Genomic DNA, 16,412 nt, shown 5'->3' on the forward strand with positions numbered 1-16,412 from the left:
ACCAGAGAACAGCTTATTGATGCAAACTGTTTCTAAAGAGACCAGCGGAGGCTGCCAAGCATGTAAGGTAGCAGAAAGGCAACAGCCAATCAAATAACAACCCAATACAACAGTGCTAGCCAAAGAATCATTTCAGAATGCAAGATGCATACCTTGTCACAAATGGGGTATTGCAGCTGACAACCAAGCCAGATTCCACTCCTGTCAGCAAAAAACAAGGATGTACGGGGCTCAGGAATACCAACACTGGACAATGGAGGATTGAAAAAAACATTGCTTTTCTGTTGAATTCCTGTTTCTTCTGTGTCACAATGATGGCAGGAGCAGAATATGGTGAAAATAGCATGAGTCTACAGACCCTTCCTACCAGATGTACAATACAGGCTGGTGCATTGGTATGGGGAGTGTTTTCATTGTGCACATATTATATTCCCTTGATAATGGCAGAACAGCATTTGTATGTCACAGGTTATCTGGAAATTGTTTCTGAACAGGGGCATCCCTTCATGGCTGCAGTGAATCCACCTGCAAATGGATTCTTCCGACAGGATAATGCTCCATAATTCTCACAGGGTCAGAATTATACAGAACTGCTTTAGAAATGTGAGTGAATTATACAGACCTATTGCAGTGGCCTCACCAGATGTCAGTCTAATTGAACACCTGTGGTGTTCAGTTAGACTGACAATTCCACCTCATTCCTGAGGGAGGAGGTAGAATAAGCTCTTTTGAAGAAGAAATCTATGGGAAACAATTGAGGTGGAATTTCCTCAATTGTTTTCTCATGTTGCCTCAATTGTTTCCCACCACTGTGGGAAACAATTGAGGCAACATGGACCAGCAGCCCTGTGACATGCTTTTGACACCTCATTTTCTGTGTTATGACAAATCCAGACCTTTCTGAGGGCTGAACCTGCTTGCTTTTAGGTGGGTGTATATATAAAGTTGGCCACTCAGTGTATGTATAAAGCAGCACAGCACAGCACACCTGTTCTTTTTTTTTTTTTTTTTTAACTAGGAAATAACTGACAACTATGATAAGTATAAATGCTGTTTTGGCAAGCAAAGAGGAAAAAGGGCAATAATAAAAAATATTTATGCATGTGTAAACATGCATGGAATTGGTTGAACCAGGGACATCCACCTTTTTAGGCTAGGGGGTTAGAACAGATACACTGCCAAAGGTTGCAGGTTGTGGGCTGCAAGACCCATTTCCTTATCAATATATATTTTTCAAAATAGAATTTAATTTAATTTTTGTTTTACTTTTGTATTTACAGTTGTTTTTTTTTTTACATTTAATAATTAAATACGAAAGTCCACCAATTATTACATAATACTAATAACATTCCTATTATATGGTTATAATATATTGCTAGATTGTGAAGAATATATATAAAATTTGAAAAAGCAATATAGAAAAACTGATTATTAAAAATGGATATTTTCAGAATTCGGTGTGAAAATAAAATATATTTGTGGCACACTAGTCATAAACTCAAGGGACACAACACTTGAAGACTGCCTACGTGGCCAAGGGCCATATATGAAGGAGTGGGCCGTGGGTTGCACACCCCTGGACTACACCATATTGGTCCACTGCAGGATCTCCTTGGTAACATTACTTATAATCCCATAAAGATAGCTGAAGCTAAATAAATTTTTTGGATCAATATTTATGTGTAAACATTGTCATGGCCTTGACAGTACTATTGGCCAGATAAACAGGTATTGGGAACTAGATATTTATGTGACCATTGAAAATGGATTGGTAGCCATTGTCATACTTGGATGCTAAAAAAGCACAAGGAGCTGATGCCATTTATTGAGTGATAAGGAAGTGGCAGGAAGATTATATGCTTCTGTGGACTCAGGACACATTTAACTAATCTGATAAGCTATTATGAAATTTTTCACAAAAGAGATGGATGTAAAGAATAAATTTGACATGAATTTGACATGGTGTATCAAGGCTTTTGATATTATTCTGCATGATGAATACCTTTTGTATGAATTGGAATTTTGGTTTTTTGGTTTTTTTTTTTTTTTTAGGAGCATTAGCAACTAAGGCCATATTGCTCCGGGATATGCGGTGGTCATTCCTTGACCTTTCCGCATACTCCGTATTTGGTGGTGACGGGCTCGAACCCCGGTCTAATCAAGAAGCATGTGCTACGCACTGCTGCTCCTTCCCACCTGGCTACGGAGGCGCCCATGAATTGGAATAAATGTGTCATTAGTGGGAAAGTACTGTGGTGGATAAAAGATTGGTTAAGTTATAGGAAACAAGGAAATTTCTGATATTTGTTAATGACATTGAATAAGACATAACAACAGGGTGGGCTGTCCCAAGGGTGCAAGGGGTGCACTGTACATTGGTGCCAATGTTCAAGGGGCACCTGAAAACCTGAAACTTACATACACATATGAAGAAAATTTTAAAGGGGTGTGTCAAATTTCAGTTGGCACCCGGGCACCACATACCCTAGGAATGCCCCTACATAACAAACTTGATGATGAAATTTACTGATTATACAAAGGTTGGGAAGGTGCTTAATGATAGTAACCAAGCATTGGTTGACAAAATGTAGATAAATTATTTAGTTGGTTTGAAAAGTGACAGTTCAAGTAAACATTGGAAAATGTTAAGGTCTACATTTTTTTTTCTTTAAATAATTAATCTGCTTTGAATTACTTTATTTTTATATCAACTGTTAATTAAGTGCCATATGTGGCTGCCATACAAATTGAACACCTCTAATGAGGGAAATGAATGGTATTTTCTATTATGCAGGTAATTAGCAATGGCAAATGATGCAAGAAAGCAAACTTATATGGCATCAGCCAAAATTATATCTATAGAATGATAATACAATATACAGTCCATTCCGGTTATTTGGGACACATCGGGACTAGTGCATTTTGGCCCGATTAAGCGGCTGCCCCAATTATCCGAAGTTTCACGTAAATAGTTAAAAATACAATATACCCCCCCCCCTTTACAATTGGTTCAGTGTACAATCAAATCACGTTACGACGAACTCACCATAGTAAAGTACCGTTCACTATACGATGTGTAGTAAGCGCCGGTCATTGTGATTACGTTTGTGAATTGAATTTTAATTCTATTAAACAGCGATTCTAATTAGAGAAAATAGGAGGAATATTATCCACAGGCTATAAAGGCAAAGATATATTAAGCACAAATTTACCTTTTATTACCCTACCAATTAAAAAATTAAATGATACGTGAGAAAATCGGAAGAATATACGTCATAATCAGAATAATTAATACGTACTGTAATATGTACATACGAACTAGTTGACATTTCTGTTCACTAACATTTGTGGGTGGGGGTTAAAATTTAAAACAGTAAAAAGATAAGCAATCAATAACAAAGAACATGGCACACACAAATTGCAAGTAACACGATACGTGCAAGTGAGAACAGAGTAACGAGTTACAAAGCTTTAAAAATAGGAATGAAGAGAAGATCTTAAAATAAATTTTTTTATATGATTGAAGATTTCATGGAAGTGTAAACACATTTCACCATAATAACCTACAGAATTCCAGCTGTCGGTATTATTGCAAATTCAATAAGATCGAGTTTACTATCCGTTTATGATAGATTTCACTAACAGAAAATCCCAATAAACAGGTGACTGCTAATTGTTTTTATTTATTTATGGTTGTGACCTCCAGAATTTCGACCGAACCACGTGGTACCGTCGGAGACAATCGTAGGGTAATCTCCAGTGCTGCGGTCTCCTGCCCCAATTAAGCGAAGTAAGCCCTGGCTATTTTCTTGATTGGTTTCTGTTTTTTAAGATTTGCCCCAAATAAACGGCTGCCCCGATTAACCAGTGGCCCAAATAACTGGAATCCACTGTATATAGTTGCCTGCTATGTGTGCTGAATTTAATAAATTTTGAATATCATATTTTGAATACAGTTTCCTTATGTTATGATTCCTTTCTCAGAATCAATCTTCATCAGAGGCCAAGCAACAAAAATTAACTGAATACACTTATATGATTACAGTCAAGCTATACTGTACTACTGTAACGAAGCAGAGAGTTTGTTACACAAAGCAAAACAGAAATGAAATGTTCCCTATACACACACACACACACACACACACACACACACACACACACACACACACACACACCCGGTAGGATATCTGTATTAAAGCAGAACAGGGAGAATTTCATTGTTAGGTTGAAGCAAGAGCTCAACTAATTCTGAGCCAGAACTAGCTATCTGGGAATAACATTGTTTTTGCTTTGCTTTTGCTTCTGCTCTGATGGTAACAAGTTTCATGGATCTTGAGATTAGAATATTCTGGAATGTCCATTGATGTTGGCAAGAGATTTCATCTAGTTCTGGAAGGTCGGTCTGGGTCATAACCAGGATCACAATGTGCGGTATTCTTAGAGATTTGTATCATTCTGTATATTTCTGCCAGTTCATGCATATGATGAGGAGAGTGAGTTCCCTATCTCCTCCTCCTCCTTTTTGCTGAAGTCTTTATGGCCACTATTAATAGGTATGTACCAAGGATGTTAGAAATGGTCATTACATTCTGTTTGAGATTTCACTTATAATTCCACTTATGTGACTTGCTATTGTCAAACAAGTAAAATTAATTTTGTGTTTTGGAATTTTAATTAAAACATTAGTATTCTAAATGATTTATAGTGTAGTAAAGTGCTTATTGTTGTTTTTGTACTTATTTTTCTAAGAAACTAGCTGCTCTCTAATAATTGTTTTATAATCGTCTAGGACAGGGCTGCCTTTTTTCAGATATGAACCACTTTTATAATTGAGGAAAAGGCTACAGACCACAAAAATATTAAACTATACATGCAAATATATTAATAGCTATTTTTTAAATACAAATGGTATGTACATGTGCTTAACATATAGTATATGTTGTCATTGTAGACATACCTATATCTCCCATCACCATTAATGGGACTGTTGTCTACCATTTTATTGTCAAGTCCCATGGACCACAGGTTGGGAAACACTGGCTTGGTGCACAAAAAGTTCTATATGGTCATATAATACCTTTGGATATCAAATTATATTACAGACAAAGCTAAAGCTTTACTTGCTCAGTGAAAAATATTCATATATGGCCATATTTTTACTACTATTAACCAGGAAAAAAATTTAAAATATTTGTATACAGCCATGCCATAAACTTTTTATGTTCAGGTACCATAGCACCCCACATGCTGATGGTACCTGAATCATTGTGTGTGTGCACGTGCAGCATGCACTTTACTGTCACAGTTCATTTCAGGCAAATTAAAATATTTTAATTGCTTTTTAACTACAGTTAATTATTTTTATGTAGCAGTCTAAATAGATGTATCATGAATTTAACAAAAATCCATTAAAAAACATAATCCAAAACATATTTATAAATAAATTTGTTTAAAATAAATATATAAAACAAAATTTGCATTCTGTTTATATGATTTTAATGAAATTTGGAATTGTTTGATAAGGTATTTTTAAAAGAGTTAAATATAAAATTTAGTGAAAATTGAAAATCCATTCATTTAGTTCAGTTGTTGCATGTAGTTGAATAGGCAGCATGCCGAAGCTAATAGGCACTTATGCATACGCACACATGCCTAGTAAAGAGGAATCTTGGAGAGAAACATTCCTTTGTACCTGATGGTACAAAAGAATGTTCCTTGCAAACATGATGTTTGAGTAGAAATTTCACTGTAATTGTTCTTGGATAGATTAATTCTTCAGAATGCACAAGGGCCACTTTTGCAGCTTTGTATTTCATAGGAATAATGGTCCCCACAAGTTTCACAACTTGTGGAGATCCCAAATACCTTCAAGTTAATCTTTTTTTTTTTTTTTTTTTTGGTAACAATACAATATTTTTACTTGCTGTTATAATGGAAAAAAAATGGAATCATTGATTCATAATTCTCATTTTTAATATACAAGTACTGATTTAAGAAATTGCAAAAGCCATTTGCTGAAACAAAGTCCTGTTATTTTTTACTGAAACTTGTCTTCTACTCTTGTCATCCAATAGAGACTGAATAATTAATGCTATAAAACTTTTTATTAATTTGTTTACATCAATAGACCAATCTTCAAAGGAAGCTCCATGGGAATGTGATTAAATTAATATTTTTAAAATATGAAAATGGGATGAATTTCTAAAAAAAATTCTTAAAAATAACTATTGTAGCTACAATTATGGTATTTTATATTTGCAATGCAGACAGTATTGGGGTTTTCTTAAATAATCAATTAAAAATATTAATACATAGTTGTGCTTTGAACATTTTTATATTTTTAAAACTTCATAAAAAAACAACTACTCTAGTTCTCAGATTTTATGTTTTTTAAGTTCATCAGCAAATTGGGCCATATTGTGTATTATGTTTTAATGGGTTCATGGGCCAGTTTTCATGTTGTATAGGCTGAAAAATGAAGACTAACTCACGGGGAAAACCATAACTCCCTCCACCTGAGATTGGCCAACTACAGCCCTTATTGAGGAAGCCTTTAACCTCTCCAAATAAGCAGCTTTGAGGAGAAACCATTATACTTTCATGGAGAACACTAGAGTGGTGAACATATTTCATTTCCACAAAGCCTTGTAATATTGTTAATCAATTAAAAAACAAGAAATAAGTACTTTGTTGCACTAGAGCCTTTCAAACACTCCAAAAAGTGCTTCAAAGCAGCTACTTAGGTGTTTTTTTTTTTTTTTTAATAAACAGTGACAATATGAGCGTAATGTTTTACACTTAGTCCATATGGCATTGCTTATTTAAAAAAAAGTAAGAAATATTGAACAATGGCCATGCTATAAGTACTTAAGTGAGTGAATTAAGTAGTCTTATGGGGCTTCCTTGTAGCCCATGTTGGCTCTAATTAAGGGTTAAGTTAAAGGATTTATTTTTTTAAATTAGATCTAATTTTTAAAATCTGTTTATCTAACCTAGATGACATTGTTAGAATAATGGAATCTTATGGGCTGCAGACAGCAGAAGTAATATCAAGGGTATGTGGAAGAGAGCAATTATATGTGTTGAGGTTTTCTCACAAACATTAATTAATTTAATTGGAGATGAAGAAGATGAGAAATGTAAGTATAGGTTTTGCATGTTTGGCTTGTGATACATGCTTTATATACCTGTTATTTTTTCTGAGTAATTAGGAAAGTTTGTTTTTCAAGCTGCTTATAAATTTATATAGTTTAACTGTTTTTAGTCCAAATCAAGATTTGACTGGTTTATAGTAGTATATTAGTTGTGTTTAACCTTTTCCCTTACAGGGGCCATATTCAAAGATAGATTTGTTTCACAGGCTGCACTGAGTGATTCTAAAAAAATTTGTGTTAAATTTTCCATAATTGTTACTTGTAAAATTGATGGGATTCTTCCTCTAGCTCAGAAAAATGAGGCTGATGGGATTCTTCCTCTAGCTCAGAAAAATGAGGCTGATGGGATTCTTCCTCTAGCTCAGAAAAATCACCTGAGAGGGCATAAATTCAAATTGAGGAAAGACAGATGTAGGATAGACGTGCGGAAATTTGCCTTTAGCCAGCGGGTGGTTGGTTGGTGGAACAGACTGCCATCCCTTGTGGTGGAGGTTGATAGCCTAAATAAGTTTAAGGCTCAGCTGGACAGGTATTTTGAACGAACAGAGGGGTGAAGTGGAAGTGGGGTTTTTTTTTTTTTTTTTGGCTGATGCTGCATAAGCTTGCTTTCTTGCATCAAATGCCTCTACTAATGCTAATGCTAAAAATGAAGTTTGTATTTTCATGTTACCATTTTTTTATTTTCAGGCTGTATATAAAAAAAGCACATTCCCAACACTTATGTGTAACAAATCTATGTCAGTGATTTATTTTTTAGATTTTATTAAAATTATAAAATTAGTAAATTAATAAGAGGAGTTTACCTCAATACGTAGAACACTTCCGTATGATACCCTCCAGAAATTAAAACGGAAAAAACGAAAAAATCGACAACTTACCGGTACATTAAAGTAAAATATATTACTTTCAATTTAATTTTGAATTGTGTTAAATTGATTATTTAATTATTTATATTTTACTTTAATGTACCGGTAAGTTGTCGATTTTTTCGTTTTTTCCGTTTTAATTTCTGGAGGGTATCATACGGAAGTGTTCTACGTACTATATTGAGGTAAACTCCTCGTATTAATTTACTAATATTATTATCAACATAGAACATATTGAGTATTACAGCTCTGATTCATACTATCTAAAATTATAAAAATATGACTTTTATTTTTTTTTAAAAAATACTTTACTTTTGCTTTTAAATGCTCACTTTACAAAATTTACAAGCTGAAAAGGATTGTTGCTTTCAATATTAAGGTGAATAAATAAATATAATAATACACCTAAAATTGAAAATATTTGAAAATTTTATTAAGTACAATATACAGTAACATTTACTGAACAAACTTAACATTTAATGAGATGATTGAGGCTGAATATTTTTAGATAATTGTTCAATATTTGATTGAAAATTTGTGACACCGATCCTCAATATGGAATGAAGATGCTCGTCTGTTATTGTTTCTTTTTAAATATTTATTTGATTTCATTCATGAAAAAATTTGCTTGCAAACATACATTGATCTGAACAAAGTAGCCATTATCATGGAATTTTCTTTTGTTAGCACAAAATCTTCAGATGGCAGGGCCTTGTAGAATTCAAGTAGCTTATTTTCGTAGTCCATATACTTTTTGAACCATGTTTTGGTTCAAAAAGTATGTTTTATCTGTATTATTATTAACAGTATACTTCTATTATACATTTTTACTATGATACATTTTTGCATTCCATCACGTGGCCGTCAATCCCCTACTTTGTCGGGGGCTTTGAGTGTATTGACAGCCCTTTCGATGTAATGCCTTATACTTACTCATTTCTGTTTGTACCTATCACAGTTTTGCTATTTTAAGTTCCTTTTCTTTTGCTTAATTTCTAAAGTTCCTAGAATTTAAGTTTTTGAATTTTTTAAATTCTTATTATTGTTTGCATATCTATTTATAGTATTAATTAGTTTTAATTTTTTATTTTTTACGATCTCTTCAGCAAACTGTGATAGAGTACACAAAGCCCAACGGGTAAGTATCCAATATTGTAAAATTCCTACTTACTTAATGTTGTAACTTTAGCAATTAAACAAAAGAAAAGGAACTTAAAATAGCAAAACTGTGATAGGTACAAACAGAAACGAGTAAGTATAAGGCATTACAGTGAAAGGGCTGTCAATACACTCAAAGCCCCCGATGAAGTAAGGGATTGACTGCCACGTGATGGAATGCAAAAATGTATTATAGTAAAAATGTATAATAGTAATAAAATAGAAGTATACTGTTAATAATAACTAGTAATTACCTTTTGCTACAGATAAAAATTTTCATCAATAATTTGTCATGAAAATTCATTATCATTAAGCATTAAACTTCTAAACCTAATATGTATAGGCCATGCAGAATTAATATGACCTAAATAAGGCTAGATTAATGACCAGAATTGTATGAACACTAATGCCTATATGTAAAAACCACCAATAATAGGTAACAATCAAAAATTTGAACAATTAGAAACATATATATATATAAAATATTAAAAAATATATGTTATATGATAGTTATTACAATAATATAATTATAAAAATTACATTTCATAATACAAATTATATATATATATATATATATATATACACACAGTAAACAAAAGTTATAAATTACCAAATTATCAGTTATAGATAATGAAATAAACATATAAATTTTTAAAAAAATAATAACTTTAATTAACTTAAACCCAAATTACGTGGCACCCCTGGAATGTTGTTGTTGTGACACCCTAAGGTGCCATGGCACCCCGGTTGAAAACCACTAGACTAGGGGGAAAACAGTACTCTTGATCTGATTATCAGCAGTGACTCTTCGTGCATTAAGAATCTGCAAATGAAAGAACCACTAGGTGGCAGTGATAAGTAAATCCCACATCTTATTCATGTGGGATTTAGTTAAAGCCATAACTACTGTAAAGAGGGCTTTTGCAAGGGTACCTACAGTGCTCTCAAACAGTTTTTAAATTTATGCAGTGGGCCCAATACACTCAAAGCCCCCGATGAAGTAAGGGATTGACTGCCACGTGATGGAATGCAAAAATGTATTATAGTAAAAATGTATAATAGTAATAAAATAGAAGTATACTGTTAATAATAACTAGTAATTACCTTTTGCTACAGATAAAAATTTTCATCAATAATTTGTCATGAAAATTCATTATCATTAAGCATTAAACTTCTAAACCTAATATGTATAGGCCATGCAGAATTAATATGACCTAAATAAGGCTAGATTAATGACCAGAATTGTATGAACACTAATGCCTATATGTAAAAACCACCAATAATAGGTAACAATCAAAAATTTGAACAATTAGAAACATATATATATATAAAATATTAAAAAATATATGTTATATGATAGTTATTACAATAATATAATTATAAAAATTACATTTCATAATACAAATTATATATATATATATATATATATATACACACAGTAAACAAAAGTTATAAATTACCAAATTATCAGTTATAGATAATGAAATAAACATATAAATTTTTAAAAAAATAATAACTTTAATTAACTTAAACCCAAATTACGTGGCACCCCTGGAATGTTGTTGTTGTGACACCCTAAGGTGCCATGGCACCCCGGTTGAAAACCACTAGACTAGGGGGAAAACAGTACTCTTGATCTGATTATCAGCAGTGACTCTTCGTGCATTAAGAATCTGCAAATGAAAGAACCACTAGGTGGCAGTGATAAGTAAATCCCACATCTTATTCATGTGGGATTTAGTTAAAGCCATAACTACTGTAAAGAGGGCTTTTGCAAGGGTACCTACAGTGCTCTCAAACAGTTTTTAAATTTATGCAGTGGGCCAACTGATTAGCATTAATACTTAATTTTATTTAGCATTAATATTAGCAAATGATGCAAAAAAAGCAAGCTTAACCTCCCATTTCATTTATTAATTCCCTCCAATAGTTTGTCTAGTTCTTCGCTGAATTTATTTAAACTATCAACTTCCGCAAAAACAATGGAAATTCATTCCAACAACCAACCACCCTTTGGCCAAAGGCAAACTTCCACACATCTATTCTGCAACTGTCCTTCCTCAATTTGAATTTGTGTTCCTCATATGTGTGTGGTCTGAGCAGGGGCAAGAATCCCATCAGCACTGAGCTTGCTCAATCCATTCAAAAGTCTTAAACACCTCAATCATATCACCTTGAAGACACTTAGTCTTCAAGACTGCAATTTACAGAACTGAAGCCTTTCTTGGTAAGAGGACCTCTTAGTTCTCCTCATCAATCTTGTTGCCCTTCTCTGTACTTTCAGCAACTCCACATCCTTCCTAAAATGGGGCCTCCAAACCTGTATGCAGTACTCAAGATGTGGCCTGACCATTGCCTTATACAGTGGAATAATCACCTCTTTATCCCTGCTAGCAAAATTCTTGTATATCATTGACAAAACCCATCAGCTCTCCTGGCAGCCTGTCTGCATTGCTCAGAGAACTTATTTCTCTGCACAATCACCCTCAGGGTTTTTACATTTTCCACTACCCTGAGTGTAGTACCACACAGTTGGTATGGTACTCTGGAGTTACTGCTACCCATATGCAGGACTTTGCATTTATCAATATTAAACTTCAATTGCCATTATTCAGCCCATCTGCCTAACTTTCCTAGATCCTGTTGCAGTAGCATACTGTTATTACTTCATTAACCACCCTGCCAAACTTTGTATCATCTGCAAACTTGAACATTAAGCCTGATATGCGTTCATCAATATATATAAAAAAAAAATATTGGGCCCAACACCAAACCCTGTGGGCCTCCACTAGTAACATTAGTTACTAGTGGAGTCCTTACCTTAAATTAATGTCCATTGATTACCACTCTCTGCCTTCTCCTACTCAATAATCCCTTTATCCATAGCAACGTGCCCTTAATGCCACACTGCTCCAAATTATACAGCAGTTTCTTATGTGAGACAGTATCAAAAACTTTCCAAGACTAAAATCCAAGTATATATTAAAATTATTTTTTGCATCCAGTTCCTTTGTGACCACATCATAATAACCAATCAAATTTGGTCAAACAAGATTTCCCCCTAACAAACCGACGCTGTGTATGAAGTATAATTGCAGTCTTGTCTAAATGATCCTCCACTACCTCTTTAACCAGTGACTATTATTTTCCCTGGAACAGAAGTTAAACTAACAGGTCTGTATTTACTCGTGTCATTCTTTAGAATTGGGGATACATTTACACATCTCCAGTCCACTTGGATCTCTCCTGACTCCACAGTTGCTCTCAAAATTATGGCTAAAGATTTGCTTACTTCCTTTGTTGCCTCCCTTAATATAATTGGATAGATCCCATCCACACTAGTTGCCTTTCTTATGTTTAACTTCAACAATTTCTCTTCCACTTTCCTCTCAGTTATTATAAAATCATTTAGCTCCCTCTTAGAGCTTGATAAACTTCTGGCACCCCATTCCCTAAAGAATTTCTCAAGTGTGAATGTAGATGAAAAATACTCATTTAGTGTGTCAGCAACCTGAGCAGGATCAACAGTCAAACCATCAATATCAAGTGGACCAATTTGATTCACCCCCTTCCTTCTAGGGTTTCCATAAGAAGAGAAGTCTTTGCTGTTTTTATTTGTATCCTTTGCAAAAGATTTCTCATAATCTGCTGTCACTTGCCTAACCTTCTTTGTGACTTGATTATATCTACTGTGAGCTTCTGTGTTGCCTGATAATTCATATGCATCCCATGCACTTTTGTTCTCTGCCACAAGTTTCGTAAGTTTGTCTGACCTCTATTTAGGCCTATACCTTGAAGTGTATTTCTTAGTTGGTATGAAAAGCCTAGTACCTTCTATGATTAAATCCTTGAACTTCTCATTTAAAATTTGCTAATGGTAACGTCTTCAGTTGGTCTGAGTGTATAGAATTTATAAACTGTCTGAGACCACTGTTGTCACCTTTATGAAAGCAAAAACCCCTCCCTTTACCCTCGATGCTAGTTACATCTTTAAGTTGTTGTTGTTGTTATTGGGTTTTAGGAGCACTAGCGAGTAAGGCCACATTGCTCTGTATATACTGTCTGTAAATTGTGTGTGGTTGATTTTCTGTTTGTTGGACAAAAAACCCGTTTCCGGGAGAAAAACCATGCTAACCTCGCCCGAGACCGACTAAGGTTCACGAGTGGGTTCAAGGCCTCAATGGGCCTTGAACCCAGGTCTTTTCCACCCAGTGTTGGTAGGGTGGCAATTCTACCAACTGTGCTACCCATGAGGGCACATCTTTAAGTAAATCCCAAATCAATGTACTGTGATAACTGCTACCTAGTGTTTCTTTTACCTGAAGATCCTTAATGCATGAATAATCACTGTTGGCAATCAGATCAAGAGTATTACTCCTTGTTGCCTCTCTAATATTCTTCTGTAGAAAACAGTCATCCAATAAATCCACAAAAAGTTTTGCTAGTCTGTGAGTGACCAACCCACAAGTTCATATCTGAGAAGTTAAAATCCCCATTATAAGACCTTCTCATTTACTGGCTCACTCTATTTCTCTGTACAGTTGTTCATTGTACTCATCAGTCATTAAGCCTATAACACACTCTTACACTTATTTTTGCTTTCCCAGTGCTTCCTATCCTGTCTGCTCTTTCTGTATATATTTTACTCCCCATATTCAACTTCTACATCCCTTATATTCGAGTGACACGTCTCTGAAATCCCAACCATGTCTGAATTTGATGTCTTGACCGGCACCTCAATGCATAAATAATTAGAAAAAAAGTATTTGTTCATAAAAAAAAAAAAACATACAACTTAGGAAAATTGATTACAGAATAACATATAAATTGTTAGTATTAGTATTGGCCGTATGGTGCAAGAAAGCCTATAGCTTATGCTGCACCAGTGGGCAGCATAAGCCATAGGCTTTCTTGCAACCTGTTTACAATGCCAAAAAACAAAAAAATAAATAAAAAATAAAACAATGATAAAAAGAAATAATAATGATTAAGAAAAGAAAAGGAAATTAAACCTATCATCCTATGCATTTCCCTCACCCGTAGGTACCATCCAGATGACCTTTGAATTTCCCCAAACTGTCAGCCTCTACCACCCATGTAGGCAACTTATTCCAGTAATTTATAATTCGCTGGCTAAAATAAAATTTCCTGCAGTCCAATCTAAACATTTCCCCCCCGTAACTTGAATTTATGTCCCCTAGTTCTAGCATCATTTATAATCTTGAAAATTTTGTCCTCGTTCATTTTACTGATGCTTCTCAGAGCCTTGAACACCTCAATCAAATCTCCTCTAAGATGTCTAGTTTCTAAACTCTGCAACCCACATATTTATGAAGTCTCATAAAGACGCCCTTTTGCTGATCTCACCAGGCGAGTTACCCATCTTTGCACCCTTTCAAGAAGCTCGATGTCTTTCTTTAGGTGCGGTCTCCATACTTGAACACAGTATTCCAAGTGTGGTCTAACAAAAGCCTTATATAATGGGATTATCACATCCCTATCTCTACTTGCGAAAGTTCGATAGATCATCGATAGGACACCATGGGCCTTCCTTGCAACCTGTTTACAATGCTCAGAGAACTTCATGTCTGACCATATCGTAACACCCAAGTCCCTTTCCTCCAGTACCGGGGAAACCCCACTTCTTACAACCCAATCTGAGGAATAGCCATTTATCTGCCTCCTGCCCTGAAGCCATCCTGCTATCCATTTAGTTGAACTCCACTAAGTGAATAAGTTATTTTGGGATTACTGTTTCCCAGGTGTAATACCTTACACTTTGTTGGATTAAAGCATAGCTGCCATTTTTCTGACCATTCCTGAAGTCTATATAGGTCTCTCTGAAGAAGCTCAGCTTGACATTAATCATTAATTAATGTCAAGCTTGATCATTAATTACTCTACCAATTTTAACATCATCTGCAAATTTAGACATCATGCCCTCTATCCCTTCATCGATATCGTTTATGAAAATTAAAAACAACAGTGGTCCTAATATAGTGATCCTTGGGGAACCCCACTTCTTACAACCCAATCTGAGGAATAGCCATTTATCTGCCTCCTGCCCTGAAGCCATCCTGCTATCCATTTAGTTGAACTCCACTAAGTGAATAAGTTATTTTGGGATTACTGTTTCCCAGGTGTAATACCTTACACTTTGTTGGATTAAAGCATAGCTGCCATTTTTCTGACCATTCCTGAAGTCTATATAGGTCTCTCTGAAGAAGCTCAGCTTGACATTAATCATTAATTAATGTCAAGCTTGATCATTAATTACTCTACCAATTTTAACATCATCTGCAAATTTAGACATCATGCCCTCTATCCCTTCATCGATATCGTTTATGAAAATTAAAAACAACAGTGGTCCTAATATAGTGATCCTTGGGGAACCCCACTTCTTACAACCCAATCTGAGGAATAGCCATTTATCTGCCTCCTGCCCTGAAGCCATCCTGCTATCCATCTAAGGATTTTCCCAGTGATTCCAGCTTATAAAGCAACTGCTCATGTGAGACTGAGTCAAAGGCTTTGCTGAAATCTAAATAAACAATGTCGAAATTATTCCCTAAATCCAGCTCGTGAGTGACCCTTTCAAAATAGCAGACCAGATTTGTTAAACATGATTTTCCCTTTACAAAACCATGCTGAGTATCCTTGAGAATTTCAATTCTATCCGAATGATCCTAAATTCCACCCTTGATCATTGCCTCCATGATTTTCCCTACCACTGAAGTCAGACTGACAGGTCGATAATTTCCCACTTCACTCTTAGAGCCACCCTTATGTATGGGAGATATGTTGGCACTTTTCCAATCCAACGGAATCTCCCCAGAAGTTGGCATTCGAGGTGAGTGGACGTGCTTCGTCACAGCTTCTCAGTTAAGTGGATTGGATTACTGTTGATTATTATTATTTTTTTTTTTTTTTTATGTGAACCCCAAACACGAGAGGTATTAGAACCTATAGTACTTAGTACCGTGCTTGGGTTAAATTGCTTTTAAATATTTGATTTATTTAGATATTGTTGGATTATTTTGTTATAGGTTTTCCTGTAACAGTTTGATTTTTATAATATTATAGATATCATTTTTTAAAGTTAATTTTCATCGATATTTAGCTAATTTTATAATGGTAATTACGAGATCTGCCTTAAACATGTCACAGGGTATCGTGACTCACACGGAAATAGCTGATGGCGATTTACGGATGAGTCATGCTTTAATCTGTTGCG

The 16,412-nt window shown here is 34.6% G+C and overlaps 1 protein-coding gene across 2 annotated transcripts in view; it reads left to right on the plus strand.

Annotated features, from left to right (window-relative positions):
- HemK2 (HemK methyltransferase 2) overlaps positions 1-16,412 on the plus strand; it is a 55,920-nt gene that overhangs the window by 28,561 nt on the left and 10,947 nt on the right. The window contains exon 6 of one of the 2 annotated variants that reach the window (XM_090388809.1): positions 6,997-7,139. In XM_090388809.1, the coding sequence (XP_090244935.1) occupies positions 6,997-7,106 (110 nt within the window). In that variant the 3' untranslated portion in view covers positions 7,107-7,139. Of the gene's footprint in view, positions 1-6,996; positions 7,140-16,412 lie in introns of those variants that run through there. The other variant, XM_090388810.1, reaches the window with a different exon arrangement.

Source organism: Mastigoproctus giganteus, chromosome 14 (assembly GCF_048544385.1).
Source record: "Mastigoproctus giganteus isolate SK-2022 chromosome 14, ASM4854438v1, whole genome shotgun sequence".
Classification (NCBI taxonomy): Eukaryota; Metazoa; Arthropoda; class Arachnida; order Uropygi; family Thelyphonidae; genus Mastigoproctus; species Mastigoproctus giganteus.